At 40.5% G+C, this 22,044-nt stretch overlaps 1 protein-coding gene across 2 annotated transcripts; it reads right to left on the bottom strand.

The window, feature by feature from the left end:
• Positions 1 to 2,741: 2,741 nt before the first annotated feature.
• On the bottom strand, positions 2,742 to 13,930 carry PRDX4 (peroxiredoxin 4). 2 transcript variants are annotated; one of them, XM_027963038.3, is made up of 8 exons: positions 13,589 to 13,930; positions 10,022 to 10,139; positions 7,641 to 7,757; positions 6,818 to 6,940; positions 4,734 to 4,864; positions 3,740 to 3,774; positions 3,064 to 3,114; positions 2,742 to 2,852 (listed from the first exon to the last, which is right to left on the bottom strand). In XM_027963038.3, the coding sequence occupies exons 1-7, from the start codon at positions 13,833 to 13,835 to the stop codon at positions 3,064 to 3,066; spliced, it is 822 nt and encodes a 273-aa protein (XP_027818839.1). In that variant the 5' UTR covers positions 13,836 to 13,930; the 3' UTR covers positions 2,742 to 2,852. The 2 variants fall into 2 exon arrangements, with proteins under 2 accessions (XP_027818839.1, XP_027818838.1); XM_027963037.3 differs by lacking the exon at positions 3,064 to 3,114.
• Positions 13,931 to 22,044: the final 8,114 nt, after the last annotated feature.

The raw sequence follows: 22,044 nt of genomic DNA, 5'->3' as shown, positions 1-22,044 counted from the left end.
TTTTATTTCCTTTTAAAGGCTAAGTAAAAAATTTAATGATTTTATAGAAGTGTGTATGTATGTATATGCATATGTGTATGCATATGTATGTATATGCGTATGTATATGTATGTATACATACAAACATAGTATTTATACACCCCCACCATGACTGGCATGGAGACCTTTATGGAGCTATTTGTGTGCAGTATATGTTTCTTCACATTCATGTTGATACCTGTATTCAGAAATATTTTAGTGACATAATTCATAGGTAACAAAGTACAAGAATGCATTCCATAACATCACATGGGGAGGGTAAGGTACAAAAATATCATTAATAAAAGTGGTTAATATATTTAAGAACAAAATATAGAACCTGGAAGTCTACTGACAGATGCCAAGTTTTACTATGTTGGATTAGATGTATCCTTGGATATGGAAGAAATGATCGGAATGAGGAATGATTCCTTGCATGAGCTTCTGGGGACTAAGAAATTGCTGAAAGGGCAGGCCACCATGAGCACTTCAGAGGTCAGAACACTGGCTAGGCTCAACTGGGGAATAGCCAACAGAAGATCAGAGATTTGAGGGAGAAGCAGGGAATTACAGATGTTATTCATATATATATATATATATATAATGTTCATATATGTGGTGTATGAAAAAAGTGAAAGTGTTAATTGCTCAGTTGTGTCTGACTCTTTTGAGACCTCCACGGACTGTAGCCTGCCAGGTTCCTCGGTCCATGGAATCCTCCAGGCAAGAATACTGGAGTGGGTAGCCATTTCCTTCTTCAGGGGATCTTTCCAACCCAGGGATCAAACCTGGGTCTCCCGCATTACAGGTGGATTCTTGACCACTGCGCCACCTGGGAAGCCCTAGATGACGTATGTGCTTGCATGTGTGCTAAGTTGCTTCAGTCGTGTCTGACTTTGTGACTCCATGGACTGTGAACCACCAGGTTCCTCGGTCTGTGGGATTCTACAGGCAAGAATACTGGAGTGGGTTGCCATGCCCTTTCCCAGGGGATCTTCTGACTCAGGGATTGAACCTGCATCTCCTGCATTGGCAGGTGGGTTCTTTACCACTAGCGCAACCTGGGAAGCCCATATGGTGTATGTATGTGTGTGTGAAGACTTTGCCTAGTGTTTCATAGAAACTTTGGGCTACCTCTTGACCTATTATTTTGGATAATCTTCTACTGTCATGGCATGGTCTATTCGCCTGCTGCATAGGTAGCTAAACTTACTGGTCTCCTTTCCTTAATCTGTTGGCAACTGTCCCTAGAGAATGGTTTCTTGGCTACTATTGACATCTTGGACCAGATGATGTCGTGTGCACTGTGGGATGTGTAGCAGCATCCTTGAATCTACCCACTTGATGCCAGTAGCACTCTCATAGTTGACAACTAAATACATCTCCAGACATCAATCTGTGCTCTGGGAAGATTGTGCCCAGTTGAGAACCACTGGCTGTAGATTATGAAGTTGCATGTTTGGGAATAGGTCTCCTGTGCTTCCCTTATTGTAACAGTAAATTGTCCATCCAAGAGAAATGGATTGCCCTGCCTTTTCCATCTCTACACAAACCGCAGGCCCAATGACACATCTGGGCTTTGTGAATGGTGTTTAACATGTATTAGGGGTTATGTTTTCTAAAAAGTTGTGACACTTGTAAATCAACCATAGTTCAAATTACATACTTAACATGTAGATCAATTCCTTATGATAGGCTAAATATAGAAAATAATTTCGTTTCTATTAAAAAAAACAAAGTCAGTGTACACATATATCCTTTAGGTATAGAAACAGCTTCATTCTTGTTTAATTTTGATTTGAAGACCCAGATACAATATTCTTTAAATGACAATGGCCCCTAAAACTTAAACTTACTATAAAAAAGTAAACAAGTGAAGAAATATAATTTTAAACTCTGCTCCTTGCTTGAGAGCCTGGAGGAACCCCCCCCCAAAAAAAGCTACAAAAAAAGTCATTGCTATATTCAGGTGATGAAGTAGCACTGGCGGAGTTCAGCTTTATATGTGGTCATTTGTGAATAGCTGGTTACATTATATTTAGAGATTCAACTTTTGTTTTAAACTGTATGTCTTTTTTTGTTTTTGGCCACGCTGTGCAGCTTGCAGGATGTCAGTTTCCCAACCAGAGACAGAACTCGGGCCATGCCAGGGAAAGGCTGGAATTCTAACCACCAGGCCACCAGGGAACTCCCATTGTAAACTAAATACAAATATTTCTTACTTATAATTTTGGTACAAGCTGAAAATGTAAATTTAGATAAAAGAGAGAACCAAACGGCTTTATGCTGGGTACAGAGTAGAGTCTGGAGTCCACTGTTTCTACCAGATGCAGTGGAAGGTGACTCTGCTCACAACCTATTCTTTCCTGCTGCCCCCAGAGGTGAGCCACAGAGGAACGTAAAGAGCCCCGAAACTAGAATTAGCCTATCTGGGTTCAAAGACTGATTCTGCAAGCTGCTTCCTCATCTGTGAAATAAAGAACTCAAAGAGTTACTATGAGAGTTGAGTGGAAAAAAATGCACCTATACTCCTAACAACGCCTGGCACATGGCATGTACTCCATAAATGTCAGTTAGTATTCCTGTTACTAGTTTGAGTCAATCTGACATTTCATGTTTTGGAAAGATAGAGAATTTGGCATCAGTGTCTAATGACACTAAGTATCTTTGGTTCCTGACATGGATTTTTCTATTATTCGAGAAACTACTACTGTAACACAATGTGGTAACACACAGTGAGTTTTATTGAGAAGTTTCAAGCACTGTGACCTGAGGAAGTATTTTCAGTTCAGTTTATCGAAATACTTCAGTTTTCCGGCTGGATCTGGGATTATCTGTTGAAGAAGACAACATACATCATCAGTAGTCTGATAATAGTTGTCCATCTCTTGACTCAAGAAGGTAAAGATTATTTTCCTGTACCAAATTATATATATTTAGGAAAAACTGGATTTGTCCTACCTGCTAATTTTAATCTCAGCTATTTTAGAAGGCAGGTGATCTGCTACTGAATTAACATCTGTACTCAAGCACTCCCAAACTTACTTATAACTCTTCTCTTGGCCACCAAGCTTTCACGGCATCTTCAGGTTTGATCTAATTAAATCAAACACATTAAGGGAGCATGGCTACAGATGTTAATGCATTAGTGAAATAATCTGCTGATGAAGTGATGGTATGCTACAACCTGAAAAGGGGGCAGAGAACTCAAATGGATTTTTTGGCAGTCTAGGGTGTAACCTTTTAATCTCAAACTGCAAAGTAAAACAAACACTCTATATAGCCTCCTAAATGAAAGAATGTGTTTCAGTCTTGTCTTCCTTCATATGACAAGGAGAGAATCATTAGCTTCATTGTCAGTTAAGCCAGATTTTCTCTAAAGCTTTTAATATATACACTGAAAAAATTTTGTGACCATTCTCTTTGCCCTGAATTTAACAAGTCTCCACTGCTTCCCTCCTTCTGCTTTTTAAATGATATAATTCTCTGAATACTTGGCTTTAAAATCCAGAGCATCAAGTCCCATATTCTGCTTTCCCAGTTTCAGGTACTCTCCCTACAGTCCAAAGAATGCCTGTAATTCTTTTAGGAGTTCTGCCTAGCAATGTTTACTTCATTTACAAAATCAAGGCAGGTCTGTTACAAACAGAGATTATCCCAGGGTTGGCTTCTTCTTTTCGGCCCCAGCCATCCCCTTAACAGAAAAATGAACTTGACTTACTGTTTCACTACCAGGTTTCCAACCAGCAGGGCAGACTGAAAGGAACAAAAATTGGCAAAAGACAGTTTAAAAACTGTTCAATTCTCTCTAGCAACTCTCAGCTTTTCCTTTTCCAAATGATACCAAAAATAGAACCTATATTAATGAGAACATTTCTAGGCCACTGAACACTTGACTTCTGTTAGCTTACTGGCTTGCAACAAGAAATTTTAGTCCTGGAGCTTATCAGCAGACAGCTATTTTTCAGTTTTCTCAGTCATGTTTAGTTACATTTATAACAGAAGAAATCAAATTGAGTGTTCCTCTAGTAAAGCTGGAAAGTTTGGGAATCTGGTGAATCGAAAGGTCTGGGTACAGCAAAATTCCTCAAATGTACATCCCCTTAAGCTTACCTTCTGTGCCCTGCAGTATTTGGTTCTGATGCCATGGTTCACTGTTTCAGCACCCTGACCCAGGCACTGAGTTATACTTTTGAAAGGAATATGTAACATATGTTCTATTTTAAGAAGAATCTGATGTTTACCATTTGGCTACTGCAAAAACTTGGAGTGAAAGGGTGAACTAATAGATCACTAACGTGTTAGTGAATAACCTCAAAGATTTCTGAATTACCTTGAAGAAAAAAGCTAAATAATGTAAAACATGCAAATAAAACCTGCATTACTAGATATGGCCAGATTGGCTGGCACATTTTAAGTTAACAGAAACATAATAGGAAAAATTACAGTAGCAGAAACTTTTCTGAGATTATCCAAAAGGACTATGAAAATAACAGTTTTTCTATCCTATTCAGTAGGTAGAATATATTAGTGATATTTTGTTAAAAGCACTTTCATATTAATAATTAAAATTTGATTTGCTTAAAAGATCTAATAATTTGAAAACAATTGGAAGACTCTGGAAACATCAAAATTACTTTTAAGGTAAGAAACCATATTATGCTACTCTCTCTCAAACTAAAAGATCCAAAGGCTATGACAGAAGGAAAGGGCACCTTCTCCGTGTTTGTCAGTGTACTGGAATGCCTGAACCAAACGTAGTGTCTCATCCACAGATCTACCCACGGGAAGGTCATTCAGAGTAATCTGTCTTAGGATTCCCTTGTCATCAATAATGAAGAGACCTCTGTAAAAAAGAAGAATGGGAAAGATGAGGACATTTGTTCTCAGTTAAAACAAATATTAGTTAATGTGAATCCCTGTACCGCTCAAACAGAAGGATGTTATACAGAACCAAAAACATACTACCTACCTCCTTGACTGGTATGTACATGCACACACCCCTATACCCACACCTATCTACTATGTATTTTGGGATTATCACTGTTAAACGGTAGCATTAAAATTTTGTTTTTGTCTTTGAAATGTACTGTAGTATTATCAGTTGAATCTTCACGTGTACTAGATTTAGGACTGTACTGTAAATGATGAAACTGTATAGCAAAGCCTTATTCTACAATACTTTAAATTTTTTTTTTTGAATGAGTAACGCAACCTCTGAACCTACTAGGGCTCAGTCTCTTTAGACCAGATCAACTTGGTCAAACTTAGATAAAATTGTTAATTACTATTCATATTTGTGTTCTTTCACGTACTACTTTCACAATTGAAAATCCTCATAATAGGTGATCAAGTCTGTTTTGAAGTAAGCGAGGCTGATTGGAAATTTTGACCTTGCCTCCATAACACTCATCATAGCCACACACTCCACATAAAAAGAAAGTCTGTCTGTTCTTTGGTAGCAAACTGTTGCTTCTGTTTTCTCTTTTGATTTTGTATGCTGCTTCTTTGATAGACTGAGACTAAGACATTTGCTGTGCTTGCTGATATTAGATAGTTTACTTAGTTTGTTCGGAGAAGGCAATGGCAACCCATTCCAGTACTCTTGCCTGGAGAATCCCAGGGACAGGGGAGCCTGGTGGGCTGCCGTCTATGGGGTCGCACAGACTCTGACACGACTGAAGCGACTTAGCAACAGCAACAGTAAATGTTCAAAGAATTGTCAATTTGAAAAGTGCCTCGGTATTTAGTAGCATATTTATTCTTTGGGAGTTAATAATAATCGCTAGGCAGAAACAATTATAGACTTGACAAATACAAAACAAAAAGAAACTTGGCAAGGATAAATTGATTCAATATGGATGAACCTTGAAAATATTACGGTAAGTGAAAGAGGCTAGTCATAAAAGAGCAGATACCATAGGATTCCATCTATATGAAATGTCCAGAATAGGCAACTATTAAGACATAAAGTAGATTAGTGGTTGTATAGGGCTAGGGGAGGGGGACTGGGTAAAATGGAGAGTAACTGCTAATGGGTATGGTATTTCTTTTTGGAGCAATAAAAATGTTGTAACATTGATTGTGGTGATGGTTGTACAACTGTGAAATACTAAAAAATACTAAATTGTATACTTTAGATGGGTGAGTTGTATGGTATGTAAATTATATCTCAATAAAGCGGTTCTAAAAAAACACAAGATTATAAAATACTGACACCTTTACATAAAACATTAAATGAACTATTAGCACTGCAAAGTAAATCAATATGATTATAAGAAAATTACAAGTATTTCAAGCTGAAGCTGCCCTTTTTTCTAAGAATTACATCAGCAATTGTTAGCTCAAGTAACTCAATGAGAGCTGTTAAGTAAAATATATCCTTAATTTTTCCTACTCCAGAGGCACAGGTTGGCTAAATACTATGATACTTGTATTTAGGAAAACTATTACTCGAGTCAGTTTGGAAAAGAGAAAGAAATGGACAGAAAGTTTGGGGACCTAGGTTCATGTCTGAGTTCTGCAATTAACTATAGTCACTTTGGCTAAGTTCTTGGAATGCTGAATCTGTTTTTATGTAAAATGACAGGGCTGAAGACCTCTAGAATTTTCCAGTTCTAACAGTCTTTGACACTCATATAGTTTGTCAGGCACTCACCAATTATTTTTAATGTTATCTACAACATTTTTGCAAGTAGAACAAATATTTCTTGATCAAACCTTGTATCTTCTAATTCCATTTCAAGTAGGATTACAAATATATTTGTATTTGTCATCATGTACAACTACTGAAAGGTACCTGAGAGTGTGGCCTGAGTCTTCCAGATATACGCCATAGTCCTTTGAGATCTGATGGTTCAAATCCGCAAGAAGTGGAATACTTATTGACCCAAGTCCTCCTTGTCTTCGAGGAGTATTAATCCTGTTAACAGAAAATGTACCTTTCAGGGTTAAGTAAACAGCATACATTAAAATAGTCCACACTCCCTGCATATGTACACAAACATGTGCATGGCATCTCTTGTCATTTCACTGTCAAATTTTTTGCAATTAGGTGGAACATCTTTTCATGTTTAGTGAATTAAAAATTATTTAATCATTGCTTCTTATAAAGTAAATATAAAAAAATTTATTTCTCCAGATTAAGGTTATCTAATTTATCATAATAATCATAGAATTCAGTGGTTTTTGCTATAGATATTACATCTTCTAAAAAATAATTATTTGGTACTGACCATTTTAAAAATCTTTATTGAATTTGTTACAATATCATTTCTGTTGTTTATGTTTTGGGTTTTTGGCTGTGAGGCATGTGGAGTCTTAGCTCCCTGGCCAGAGAATGAACTGGCACCCTCTGCACTGGAAGGTGAATTTTTCACCACTGGACTGCCAGGGAAGTCCCTATATCTATCTTTTGAATTTAACTTTTTCCAAAATTTGAAATGTTCTATAAAATCTTTAAAAATTTTTACTGTACTTTCATTGAACTAGTAGCTCTCAGATAAATTTATTCCTGAACTGTCTGATAAATAACTATATTCCTGTCATGTTAAGAGTTGTCTGCCCATAATTTAAGAGTATGTCTGTTCTTTCCCTATAAATGTTAAGTTTAAGATACTGACCAGGCCAAATGGGTGAACTGTGAATCAACAGAGCATGCTACCACTTCAGTGTTGATTGATCTGAATTCGTCAATTCTATCACCAAAGGCGATGATTTCAGTTGGACACACAAAAGTGCTGAAATTTAAAAAAAAATCATTATTCTCAAAATACACATATACTTAGTTTCAAATGATTTTGTTTTTATAAATACTTTGGTATATAAAAATGCACATTAAGAACAATTTTATATATGAACCTTCTCAAAATGGAGTAGTCTAAGAAATGGTCATTGGATCAAATATTATTTAATTAAAAAATATAGAGTTCTCAATTATGTCTTGATAAACTTTATATTGGTGCATACAGACTGACTGTTACCTTGTATGTATGTGTAAGTGTATAGGGCAGCAATGAAAAATGGACTCCGTGCTGTGTGTCATGGTCAAGAAAGTTTGAAAAACATAGACGTAGGGGACAGGTTCCTACCACAGTCCAATACAGGCTTTTCAAATGTTTCAGTTGTTTGAGTAGAGGACTGCCATATGCAAGAAGACAGTTCTAATCCAGATTATGTCTTTGGAAATCTGACCTATAAAATGAACTTTTAATATTTTCCAAAAGGTAAGAATGATTGGCCCTTGTCCTCCTTTCTGTTATCCCAAGAAATGTTACCTAGAGATATACTGTGTGTGTGTTAGTTGCTCAGTTATGTCCGACTCTTTGTGACCCCATGGATTGTAGCCCACCAGGCTCTTCTGTGCGTGGGATTCTCTAGGCAAGAATACTGGAGTGGGTTGCCATTTCCTTCTCTTACTGGCCCAACATAAAAATTTTGGCAGAAATCCGAAGGGTTACAATTCTGATTTTCTTCCTTGCAGACTGTGGCAAATGTTCCAGGATTCTTCTTTCTCTAACCAGGTCCAGTTTGGCTGGCATTACATGCATACAGCAGAAGCTCTCTTAGCTCCTTGCTCCAGAAGACCATTGCTAACATCATGCTCTAATTAGATATGCCTTGTTCATTAGGGAGTTTTAAGTAATACTGGAGAAATAGCTTATTTGTCTGCTATGTTAGGCTAATTTCAAAATTCACGATTAGCATCATATATATTTAATATGTGTGCTGCTTTTTGGTTTTACAGCAACATGAATTTAGAAGGCCTATCATTTTATATACATTAAAATGTCTACTTCGGGTTTCTATTAGAAGTTAAGTTATAGTACACATTTTAGTTAGTCAAGCCATAGTACAAATTGATTAGAAAGAAGGAAGTTCTTACTAATTTAAAAGATTACATATTATGCAGAGTCATGGTTTGTTTCAGTCTCAATGTACACGTTTTTATCAGAATTCTATTTGGATTAGAGTAGGAGTCAGCAAACTTCAGCCCACAGGCCAAAATCTAGCGTATCTTGTTTTTGCAAATAAACTTTCAAGGGAGTACAAGACCCCTTTATTATTGTCTGTGGCTATTTTGTGCTATAATGGCAAAGTTGAGTAGTTGCAATGAAGATCACTTCAAGACTAAAATTTTTACTATCTGGCCCTGTACAGAAGAAGTTTGCTGCCCCCGGTCTATAGGAATAAAGATACAAGCTTAAGTATATCCTCCCTACAAATTTAAAATATATTTACATAGTTCTAGATTACTCCTAATGGAGAAAGGAACTTAGTATACAGTGGCACAGACAGAATAATCTGTTTACCTTTTGTAACCAAAAAACATATTCAAACAGAAAAGATCAAAGTTTTGCTAACTCTCTTTGGTATTCTTTTCATTTGCATGGAATTTGAAAAATTCAAAATTAAATCCTCAGTGTGACTAAAACTCGAAGAATCTTTACTTTGAGTCAACTTTCTACCTATAAAAGTGTGGTCAGAGTTAGAGAGAACCCCCTCCATAATCATATTTATGTTAATAGGTGTTATTCCTTAAACATATCCAATATTTTCATGAAAATGTTCAAATCACAGGAAAGTAACATGCAACAAAGAACAAAAATAATAAAGCCAAAGTTAAATGGTATCACCAGATAAAAAGCCTTATAAATATTCATATCAACAGAGAAAGAGATTTGTGGCCTAAGTCTTGCTATTTAAATGCTTTCTAAAATATTCTCAATCCATTTTCTTGCCTTAGTGAGTTTAATGAATATAACTGTGGCTTTTGTCTAATGATTACATTATGTTAACACAATCACACATATATAAGTATACAACATTGGGGTCAATGGGTTATGATTCTGAAATATATTCAAGATGTTACCTTCTTGAAAAAAACTCATCTCAGGTTGCCCTTTACGAACAAGTGCTAAGAAATTTCTAACTATATGATGCTCCTGAGCAAAGATTAATAATGACTGAGGTATTACTAGCTGCTATGATATGGATTACTTACAAATCAAGTGGGTAGAAGAAAAAAACCAGGTACTTCCCACGATAATCAGTTAACTTGAGCTCCTTAAATTCGCCATTTATCACAGCTGTTCCTTCCCAATAAGGTGCTGGCTTGGAAACTAAGAAAGAAAAGCATATGATGTTCTTAAACGATGGGAAGGTTGGTGGGATGACAGGACATCTTTAGGACATCACTAAAAACCAAGGCTTCGGAGGGAATCTTTGGACCTCTTTTAGCAGTCTGGTGATGCAGATGGACTTCTGCAGTGTTACTAAATGCGTAAAATATTTAGCATATTTAGAATTTCAAAGGAAATAAATTACATTGAAATGCAATCATCAAAACTATAAAAAAAAAACTGGTGATATATTAATATTTGTGTCCTTTTTCTTAACACTTTAAACCTCCAAGACCTGGCAGTGATCTAGTAACAACTCAAGATTGTGATGAGTGTAAATGTTTCAGGATACCTGCAGCATCCATAATAATGGTATGAAATATATGTGATTCTTCTTGGCGACAACTACAAATGAGTACTGCTGAGGCTAAGGTGGTTTGTTGCTGATGTTCATAATGGAAAGAACTGCTATACTCCAGCTGGAGATTAGTGAAAATAAAGATTCTTTTTCCTATTCATGCTCACAGACCCCCTACGTTCTATCCCTGCACTAAACCCTACGGGATACTTCACTATAGTTCCTCCAGGTTAATCAGCTTGCCACATTTCAAATAATTAGATTTTCCGTTCTCTAATGGCAGTCTTCCAGATGTATTAATTTAAGTGTTTGTTCAGTTTCTTGAGTATACATGGAGGACCTGCTGCTACATTCAAGGAATAGAAAATCTGCAAATATGTCAGGACAGAAGGGTAAAATCCTAGACCATAGGATTATTTTCCAGGCTTTGAAAGAGACCCTCTTGCACAAGTGACCTAATGGAAATTGAATAGTTCATGCTGCTGTCTTGTCAGGGTATGATTGGAAGTCTAGCACATGCTTTGATAATAATGTACCTTGATATTCTGTTAACACATTTAGATAGCACTTAAACTTTCAGAACCATTACATACATTAACGTCAATACTTGCTTCCAAGTTTGACTAAGGTTCCTAGAAAGTAAGGCTTATAATAGCATTTATTATACTTTGTATAGTAGCCAGCATTTTTGATAACTCTGAAAACAGAGACACACTTAATTTCTCTGTGAAGTTAATGTAGAACAGGTGATTACTTATCTTGAGCCAGCAGCCTACCTCACAAAAACATCCTGATCTGATTAGGTAAAGGCTAGGAGGGAGAATTAGATAGCAGGATATGGAACTATATATGCTTTATATATATTATTTAAAAATACTACTCAAGTGTGACGTTATAGTTGTAACAATGTGTTACAATCATAGTCCATAGTGATTTTAGCATATTGGGAAAACCAATAAAACTGAAAAATTTTGCTCTGAAAATCTTAATTTTTGAGTTCTTTTCATAGACATTGATGGAATGCTTTATTATCATTATTAGGCTTAACAAATTGGTAAAAGTTTGTTAAATGGTAACAATCTTGGCAAGGTGGTGGAAAGGCATGCCTTCATATCCTTGACTCTACCTAGATATGGCTTTCTTTTTCTTTTTTTGGGAGGGAAATTTTGGGTTCTTGATTTACGAACTGCAGTGTTAGTTAAAAAAACTGTCATCAGTTTATAGAGCAGAGAATGCAGTTTGCTAAGATCTATAAATGGAATTCTCAAAGCAACCACTCGCATGTCAGGATGGGGAACACATGTACACCCATGGCTGATTCATGTGAATGTATGGCAAAACTACCACAATATTGTAATTAGCCTCCAATTAAAAGAAAAAGAAAAAAAATAAAGAACGTTCTTACCTAAAACCCCCCAAAAAACAAAACCCAAAAATTGTCCCAAATTCAAATCATAATTAACAAAGCAAAAGGAGAGGAGTATAAAGTATATTTAAATTCCCTTTGCCCATAACCCATCTGTTTAACTACTGTTAACATTTTGATGTCCTTCCTCCTAGTCTTTTTAAACACAAATTTGGATCTTGTTGCATCCCACTTGTGAAAAAAGGAAGCATTAGATCATGAATAATTTTTCATGTTACTAAAAATTATCTGAAAGTATGAACTTAATAGCTCCATAATATTCTGTTTTGAGTGAAGGTCCTTGGCTCCTGTAATTCTAGATGAGCCTACACATGAGAGAAATGTAGCAAATACCTAAAATTTGAAAAGGTCTGCTGGTAGAGGGAAATCTTATTACTACCATTAGCTTCCATGAGCAGACTTGGATGGCATGTTATGGGAAATATATGTAATGCCAGTAAACACTTAACTGGCTGCCATATTTCAAAATATCTTCGGAGGCAAGTAAAAGCAATGAGACTTGGAAATATGATCTTGAAAGTGCAACATTAGCTTTTTAAAAAACAAAAACCTAAAGATAACTTGCAGTAGGAAAGAACTGCAGATGTTTGAGGAGCCAAAATAGTTTTTCTCATTTATCACTCCCACTCCATCCTAAGGCATATCAACATTCCATTTAACACTGGGGATTCATAACTGTGAAGCATTGCTTTTTTTCACTGAACATAGGCAAGGAACATGCTGTAACTGGACCACAAAAGCCAAATACACATCTTCAGAATGCCAGATGGTCAGTAGGAAAAGCAGGTTATTTAAAAGCAAGCAAGGGACACTCTTTATCCTTTAGCCCCTACCCACTTTTTGGCTGATCTTAACATCCAGATGCAGCAGGCCACAATTTTCTCAGTATCCACTTAGTCTGACGTGTCTTTTCTGAAAGTGGCCATTAGTTGTGTACACTGGACAGAAATGCAAATAATCAAAAGCCAAACTGGCAGGACACAAATTTGCCACGAGGTTTATCATCAACCCAAATGCATTACTTCTAACCTCCTTTTCCGCATTTCCCTACAAAGAGCCTCCAAAATACACCCTGTAACAAGCTCTTCATTTCTGAGAAACACAAAGGATGCCCATTAACGCTAAAGGTCTCTGGGAAGGTGGCTTTTAATAGTTTTCTTTGTAAGATGCAACAACAACAAAATGAAACGTTTGCTCTCCTGAGCTAAACGTTGTTCAGCCACTTTTCTGTTTATCCAAACTTTCTGTGAATCGTTATTCAACTTATCAGCGCATTATTCTCCGAAATCGTACTTGAAAACAGACGCGATGCGCTGCAGGCACTTCGCGATGTTTGAGGAAGTGTTCTAGTTTGCACAGCATCCTCGTCGCCTGCAAGCCCAGGACCAGGGCCACCCTCTCCCTCATCTGCGGCTTTTGGGGTAACCACTACTTCCTCCAAAATCTGATCAGTGGAACCCACCCCTTTCTTCACAACTCTGGAACCCCCTCCATCCCCCCACTCCCCAGGAGAACCAAGCTCCCCCTTAGGGACCGGAGGTAGCCCAGGAGGTGCCGCCCAAGCCAGGCCCCCGGGTAGCCACCGTAACCAGGGTACACGTGTCCCCTGGCCCTCCCCACCTCCGGGTGTCACCGGTCACCCCGCCATGGTGGGGCACCACCTACTTTTGGCTTTGCTGAGGTGCAGGGAGTGTTCGGCGACCGAAACCCGGGACACCTCTCCCGGGTACACTTGGCCACCCGCGTAGAAGTGGCACTCCTCTTCGCGGGTTCGGGGCCTCTCCTCCTTCTCCAAGCCCCGCACAGCTTCGGCCCGCAGCAAGACCAACAGCAGAGGCAGCAGCAGGAGCTTTCGGCTCCGGCCAGGGGCCAGAGTCGTCGCGGGTAGCGGCGGCGGCAGCGGCGCCTCCATGACCACGCGAGCGTAGTCGCACGTTCCTTGGCTCGAACGCTACTTCTCCCGCCGCCAGGCAGCTACAACCGCGCGCTCAACGCTCGCTCGAGCCCAAGCGCGGCCTCGCGAGACCAGCCCCGCCTCCTCACTCCCCCGCCCCTCCGCTCCCCCTGTCGCCCTCTTCCCGGGCTCTCCGGGAGCCGGCCTGGCCACGTGGTCGCCAGCCCCGCCCACTCATCCCCTTGCGGGCGTTTGCGCATGCGCCCTGGGGCGGGCCCAGGCAGGGCGCTTTGCCCAACTCTGAGAAGCGACAGCGGCCGTTACTGGTCTCACGCGCTCTCTCTCACACGTCTTTAGACATCCTTTTACGCTCGTCTCTTCCACAAAGCCTCACCACTGCACACCATTCCCCACGCCCCCCAAAAGTGAAACGAACTTATCTCTGAATGGCTTGCACTTTATACTTCTAACAGGTACTGTTTTTTTCCTCGAAGTGATCTGCCAACAACCCCACGACTCCCCTCACCTCCATCCCTAGTTGAAGCCCTTGTAAGTTTGTAAATCCTGGGAAAACTTGGAGAAGAAAGGCCTAACCATTTACTCTTCTCCAGCAGGCAAGGCAAACAGGCAGTTTGGTGACTTAAGCCTGCCTCAAAGGTGTCTTATTTTTTAACTTGAAAAGTTCCCAGAAAACCAAACTTTCTTCCAGCGCAGTATAGTTCCATCGTCTTGACAATTACCCCATCATTTTACAGGAGTCTTCTGCACTCTTTGCTCTCCCCCGCCCCCCCCCCCCCCCGCCCCGGGGTCCCTTCTAGCCTCCTGCGAGCTCTTGTCATCTTTCTGAATCTCACAGAAGCCATCCGACAGTTTTTCTTTCCTCTGTTAGATTGTCAGCTCCCTGGGATCAAAATCGATGTGGAATTCAGCTTTGTTTCCCAAGGCACCTGGCACAAGGTGGGCATTTGCCATTGTAAACTTTGATTTTGTGAATAACACCTAATATTCCCAACTGCCAGTCAGTTTTAAGTTGCTTTCACATTTTATATCCTTACTCCCTGTGACAACCCTTTCCAAACTAGTTCTGCCCATTATAGGACCTTGAAAGAGCAATGGGCTAGGTGCTGAAGGCCTTTGGCCCCTACAGTCTGTCAGCCCCTCCTGCGACTCTCCCCCCTCTCCTGGAGGCATTTGCGCCTGCGCCCTGTGGGCAAGCCCAGGGTGCTCAGCGAAGCCGCACAGCGAAGCCGCACAGCAAAGCCCTATGGCCACAGCGGGTCTCCTGCCCTACTAGACCACCCTCCCTTCTCCCAGCCATTCCTGTTCGCCCTCAGCAGTGTTTTAGGTGCTCCTCATCTTTCCAGGCCCATCTCTTCCACAGAGCTTTGAGGGAGACTGTGCTCCCGCCATTGCAGGTGACTGGTCAGCACTGTTTAAGATCCTCTTATTCTTCCGCGCACATCTCTCCTACAGGAGCCTCACTACCATCCGTCACCCCTCCCCAAAGTAACCTTTCTGCCTCTGAAATTTTATGCTTCTGTGTGTGTGTGTGTGGGGGGGTGTGTGTGTGGGGGGGTGTGTGTGCGTGCGCGCCCATGTGCTCAGTTGCACAGTTGTGTCAGACTCTTTGTGACCCTATGGGCTGTCACCTGCTAGGCTCCTCTGTCCATGGACAGAATTCTTGTCCCAGGCAAGAATATTGGAATGGGCTGCCGTTTCCTCCTCCAGGGAATATTCCCGACCTAGGGATAGGACCCATGTCTCCTGCATTGGCAGGCAGATTCTTTATCACTGAGCCAACTGGGAAGCTGATTTTATACCTCTAACTGATACTTAGGGCTTCCCTGGTGGCTCAGCTGGTATAGAATCCGCCTGCAAGGTGGCAGACCTGAGTTCGATCCCTGGGTTGGGAAGATCCCCTGGAGAAGGGAAAGGCTACCCACTCCAGTATTCTGGCCTGGAGAATTCCATGGACTGTATAGTCCATGGGGTCGCAAAGAGTCAGACACAACTGAGCAACTTTCAGTTCACAACAGATACATATTCTCCTTTTCCCACAGTGAGCTGGGTGAATTGGCACCATGACTCCAGTTGTAAGCCCTTTTAAGTCCTGGCAGAATTTGGAGAAGAAAGGTCTAACCTGAAAAGCAGTATCTTGAGTTCAATTATTATCTTTCAGTGGGAAAGAAGAAGCTCAAGCAGAAAAGTCACATTTTGGTGATTTGAGACTGTCTCAAGGTGTGTATTACTCTTTTAAAATCAAGACTTGCTAAGTTCCCACAAAACTCTTTCTCCCAGGCATGGTATTGTTCCATCTTCTGACAAGTAACCCCATCACTCACCTGTTAGCTAAGATGGCAGATGAGAACTGAGGGGAGACACACAGTGCGCACACTAGAAAGAGGTAAGCCATCGGTAGCTTTTATGTCTCCCTTCTATTTTCCTGTGAGCTCTTGTCATCTTTCTGAATCCCACAAAAGCCATCCAGCAGTTTCTGTTTCCCCAGACTGTCGGCTTCCTGGGGTCAAAATCTACGTGGATTCCCAAGGCACCTGGTGCAGCTGAGCATTTGCTATTGTATACATTTGATTTTGTAAAGAGCATCTAATGTTCCTGATAGCCTGTCATAGTTTAAGGTTGCTTTCACATATTGTACCCCTCCAGATAACCTTTTGAGGCAAATAGGAAACAAACTCATCCCTCTCCCCAGTCCCACCCATTATATGCTCTGCTTTTTGTTTCCTGACCTGTTTCCTGTGGGGAAAGGAGGAAGTCACCTCTCTTTTTCTGAGGGTGGTAGAGGGAGTTATGGGGGAGCATGTCCTTACCCATAACGTAGTCTGTCATTTCTTCACTTTGCAGTGGCCTGTTGATAGGAGTAGGCGTTCTCGGACGAGGTAGCTCTCGAACCTCCCATTCATCTTCTCCTCTGGCCTCCTGTTCCACATGGAAGGGGACTGAGGCCCGGGGAATTCGGGGCTGAGTTCCAGGGACTCGGCTCAGACCAATGCCCCGAGGTCGGCTTCGGTGATCCATGCTGACTGTTGGACAAACAGCCACACAGCCTTAGCTGACTCTCTTAATTTAGGAACTGGGAGAGAAAGCTTGGGGATAGTGTTATTTCCTGACACCTCTGTTATGGCCTGAGCTGAGGTGCCCAAGTTGGCAACAAGGGCTACCCACCAAAGGGGGCCCCAGTGAACCTCCTGGCCACTGGCAAGAGTGGCCAGGTAGGCCAGCTCCCAGCCACAAACTGTGCTCCCCTCACTGGAACCCCCTGGTAGCTGACATTCTGGGTGGCAGTTGCTCTGAATCCTTCTGTCCAATGATGACCTGCCACCTGCGGGTAGGCATTGTGCTGTCAGAGTGGCAGTCACAAGGAGGCTTGGGGTGGGGCCTTGGGGTGGGGCCCTGCCCCAAGGCGCTCACCATCCAGCTGACATCAGCTGTCCGTGTTAATAATACAAAACCATCAGACAATGAGGTGGGTCTGTGTATAGAGAAACACCTGGTGAGCTTAAAGACATTTGAGTGTACAGACCAAGCCCCAGAAATGACCATTTAAATCAGGGGTCCCGGACCTTGGGAATCTAATGCCTGATAATCTGAGGTGGAGCTGATGTAGTAGTAACAGAAATAAAGTGAACAATAAATGTAATGTGCTTGAATCATTTTGAAACCATCCCCCAACACCTGGTCTATGGAAAAATTATCTTCCACAAAACTGGTCCCTGGTGCCAAAAAGGTTGAGGACTGCTGCTTTAAGTGATGTTGAGGGGGCTGGTTCTCAACCGTGTATGGTCTCACAAATGATGTGTTTGGTTAAGAACCACCACTGATGGAGGTTAAGAGCACAAGTTGTGGACTTAGCTGTATTTAGGTTCCAATCTGAGCTTTGCCACCTGTTGGCCTTGTGGTCTGGGGAAATGAACTTAACCTTGGGGAGCCTGAGTTTCATCTGTAGATGGGAGTTGTTAATACCTTCCCCATGTTGTGAAACTGAAATGATATGAGTTTCATGATATAAGTGTAAAACCTGACTTGGAACATCAGTCAGACTTAAGGGCTCATTTCTTTCTTTCTTTTTTTTAATCTCAGAAACATTTGTTTTTAATTGGAGGATAATTGCTTTACAATGTTGTGTTGGTTTCTGCTGCACAACACTGTGAATCAGCTGTGAGTATACCTATGTCCCCTCCCTCTTGAGCGTCCCACCCCATTCCCTCCGTCCCACACTTCTAGGTCATCACAGAGCGCTGAGTTGAGCACCCCATATCACACAGCAGCTTCCCACTATCTAGCTAGCTATTTTACACGTGGTAGTGTATATATGTCAATGTTACACTCTCAGTTCATCCCACCCTCTCCTCCCTCACCCCCGCCCCCCCGCCTATGTCCACAAGTTTGTTCTTTCTGTGTCTACTCCTGCACTGCAGATAGGTTTGGATAGATTCATCAGTACCATTTTTCTAGATTCCATATACATGCATTACTATATAATATTTGTTTAGTGACTCACTTTGTTTTTTAAGGGACTCACTTCTAATGCATACAAGGAGGAATGCTTTATGACTTCTGAGTCAAGGTCATAAAACGGATAGTTCTGTCTTGGATTTACATTCCTCAGCCTGGGGGAAGACTTACTGTTCAAAAATTGTTTTGAGATAAAATTCAGTAAACATATAATTTATCCTTTAAAAATGCAAAATAAATTCAGTGGTTGTTAGTATTGTCACAGTGTTGTACTTTGTGCTCACCACTATTTAATTCGAAAACATTTCCATTGAAGAAGGAATTCATAGGGCCTGGACTCCATCTTAGGCCTGTTCATGCTGATCATGCTCGGCCACCTTTCCAATGGACTCTGAACTCTGTGTTTAGTGCTTATGGGAAAAAACAACAGAAGGATAAGACCCCCTCCAGACAGGGGAACCTTGAAGATCGTATCTAGGTTACTCATCGCTTAAAGGAAACATACACTAATCACCCCTTCCTTCAGACAGGCCATAAATTTTTCTGTATCTATTGGAGTGTAACCTCGGGCTTATTGATTATTGGCTAATTGTTTGAGCACATGAGCACATAGCACGTGAATGATGGGGTTACTGGGATTGTGTTTTCCTTGGTTTATGTAAGTCTCAAGGAATTTGGAGTGGTGGGTTCAGACATGTGCACATGGGGTATAAAAGATTTTCACAAATACTGGTCGGGGTCCTTGGCTAAGAGGAGACTCTGCCTTGGGCCTGCCGGTGTAATAAACTGCACTCCACTATCTGCATTGTCCTTCTGAGTGAGTTTGTTTCCCTGAATGCGTGGCTACAACACCATCACCCTGAAAAAGAAACCTCATTCCTGTTAGTGGTTAATTTCTCCCTTCCCCCTAGGTCCTGGCTATGACTAATCTATTTTCTCTCTGTGTGGATTTGCCTATTCTGGACATTTCATATAAATGGAATCTTGCATGTGTTCTTTTGTGTCTGGCTTCTTTCATTTAAGTATGTTTGTACGGTTCATCTCTGTTGTAGCATGTATTGATACTTTATTCTTTTTTTCTTGTGATGAAATATACATAGCATAATACTGTTTTAACCTTTTTAAGTGTATATATAGTTCAGTTGTTGTAGCCACGTGTTCCGGGAAACAAACTCACTCAGAAGGACAATGCAGATAGTGGAGTGCAGTTTATTATTACACTGGTGGGTCCAAGGCAGAGTCTTGTCTTAGCCAAGGACCCTGACAGTTTTTGTGAAAACCTTATATACTCTTAAGTGTATAAGGTTCCCTGAAACTAGTCTGAACAAAGGAAAAAGAAAGATACAATCAAAGTTAACCCATGATTCATATGCCTTAAGCCTAGGTAGTTAACAGTGGACAATTATCAATAGGTCATCCCCCAATAAGCATAATAGAATGTATGATTCTATTCGGTTCCTCAGATAATTAGGGTATTCTTTTAGGCAGTGGAGAGTCTAGGTGTGGGCCTGGTTTTCCTGTTGGTTTGTCATTTCCATAGAGACTGGGCGTATAGCTCAAAGTCCACAGTCTGGCCCAAGATGGAGTCCTGCTTTCAAGACAGGGCCTGTTCTGTTTCCTCCTTCACAGTGACATTAAGTACAGTTACACTGGTGTGTACTCATCACCACCATCTTCTCCAGGATTTTTCATCTTCCTGAACTGAAACTGTACCCATTAAGAAGTAACTCCTCATTCTACCCTCCCCTCAGCTCCTGGAAACCACCATTCTATTTTCTATCTCTGAATGGGACTACTCTGGATACCTCATAAAAGTAGAATGATACAATATTTGTCCTTTTGTATCTGGCTTCTTTCACTTCAGCTTAATAGTTTCTAGGTTCATTCATGTTTTAGCATGTATTATACTCTTCCTTTTTATGGCTGAATAATATTACATTGTATGGTTATACCTATTTTGTTTGCCCACTCACAAATTGATATTCAGATTGTTGATACTTTTAGACTAAAATGAATAATGATGCTATGAACATTCATGTACAAGTTTTTATGTGAACTTATGTTTTCAGTTCTCTTGGGTATCTAAGACTGGAGTTGCTGGGCGATATAACTTTATGTTTAACATTTTGAGGATCTGCCAAAGTGTTTTCCACAGCAGCCATCCTATTTTACATTTACACCAGCAGTGTATGAGGGGTCCAATTTTCCCACATCTTCTTCAATACTCTGGTTCCTTTTTTGGTCATAGTCATCTTAGTCAATGTGAAGTGGTATTGTACCATGGTTTTGATTAATGATGTTGAACATCTTTTCATGTATATCACCTTTGGAGAAATGTCTATTTAAATCTCTTGTTCATTTTATAATTGGGCTGTATTTTCTTTCTCTTGTTGAGTTGTAAGGATTCTTTATATAACCTGGATACTGAACCCTTATCAGATGTATGATTTACAAATATTTTCTCCCATTCTCTGGATTTTCTTCTCACTTACTTGATAGTGTCTTTTGATGCAAAAGGTTTTACTTTTGATGAAATCTACTTTATATTTTTTCCTTGCTTTTATTTTGGCATCATATTTAAGAAGCTGTTGCCTAATTCAAGGTCGTAAAGATATAAATCCATGTTTTTTCCTGTTTTATTATAGTTACAGCTTTTACATTTATGTATTTGATCCTCTTTGAGTTAATTTTTATATATGGTGTGAAATAGGGATCAGGAATTCTTTTTGAGCACCCACTTTGTGCCAGACACTGTTGTTAGGAGAAAGCAGTAACAAAGGAGACATGTCCTGCTATTCAGTTCAGTTCAGTCGCTCAGTCATGTCCGACTCTTTGCGACCTCATGGACTGCAGCATGCCAGGCTTCCCTATCCATCACCAACTCCCAGAGCTTGTTCAAACTCATGTCCATTGAATTGGTGATGCTATCCAACCATCTCATCCTCTGTTGTCCCCTTCTCCTCCCACCTTCAATCTTTCTCAGCCTCAGGGTCTTTTCAGATGAGTCAGTTCTTTGTATCAGGTGGCCAAAGTATTGGAGTTTCAGCTTCAACATCAGTCCTTCCAATGAGTAGTCAGGACTGATTTCCTTTAGGATGAACTGGTTTGATCTCCTTGCAGTCCAAGGGACTCTCAAGAGTCTTCTCCAACACCACAGTTCAAAAGCATCAATTCTTCAGCACTCAGCTTTCTTTATAGTCCAACTCTCACATCCATACATGACTCCTGGAAAAACCACAGCTTTGACTGGATGGACCTTTGTTGGCAAAGTAATGTCCCTGCTTTATAATGCTGTCTAGATTGGTCATAGCTTTTCTTCCAAGGAGCAAGCATCTTTTAATTTCATGGCTACAGTCACCATCTCCAGTGATTTTGGAGTCCAAGAAAATAAAGTCCTGCTATTATCAAGCTGAAAGTCCAAGGGCACTCAGATACTAGTCCTTGGTAACATAAATGTCTACATGTAAATTTGACCACACACTGTTTTGGATATATAATGGGGCTTAGTGTCAGGATTGTGGGGGAAGGGTGCACCCTCTCATGGTTGACAAATTTACAGTCTGATCTGGGGCTCTGATATGGAGAAAATCCCTGTGTGACTGTCCCAGGGACATTGGCAGGTTCCTTAAGGGACCTCAGATTTCAGTCTCAGCCACATCCAGTGTTTTCCCTCTGAATAGCTACTTAGACTCTCAGTCAGTCCCTTGGCTTTTGTGACCCACCCCTGTGTTGGGATCCTTCTTTTCCCCTGGGT

Source organism: Ovis aries, chromosome X, assembly GCF_016772045.2.
Source record: "Ovis aries strain OAR_USU_Benz2616 breed Rambouillet chromosome X, ARS-UI_Ramb_v3.0, whole genome shotgun sequence".
NCBI lineage: Eukaryota > Metazoa > Chordata > Mammalia > Artiodactyla > Bovidae > Ovis > Ovis aries.
Note: the sequence above shows the minus strand (reverse complement) of the source record. Positions and strands in the feature narration are given on the sequence as shown.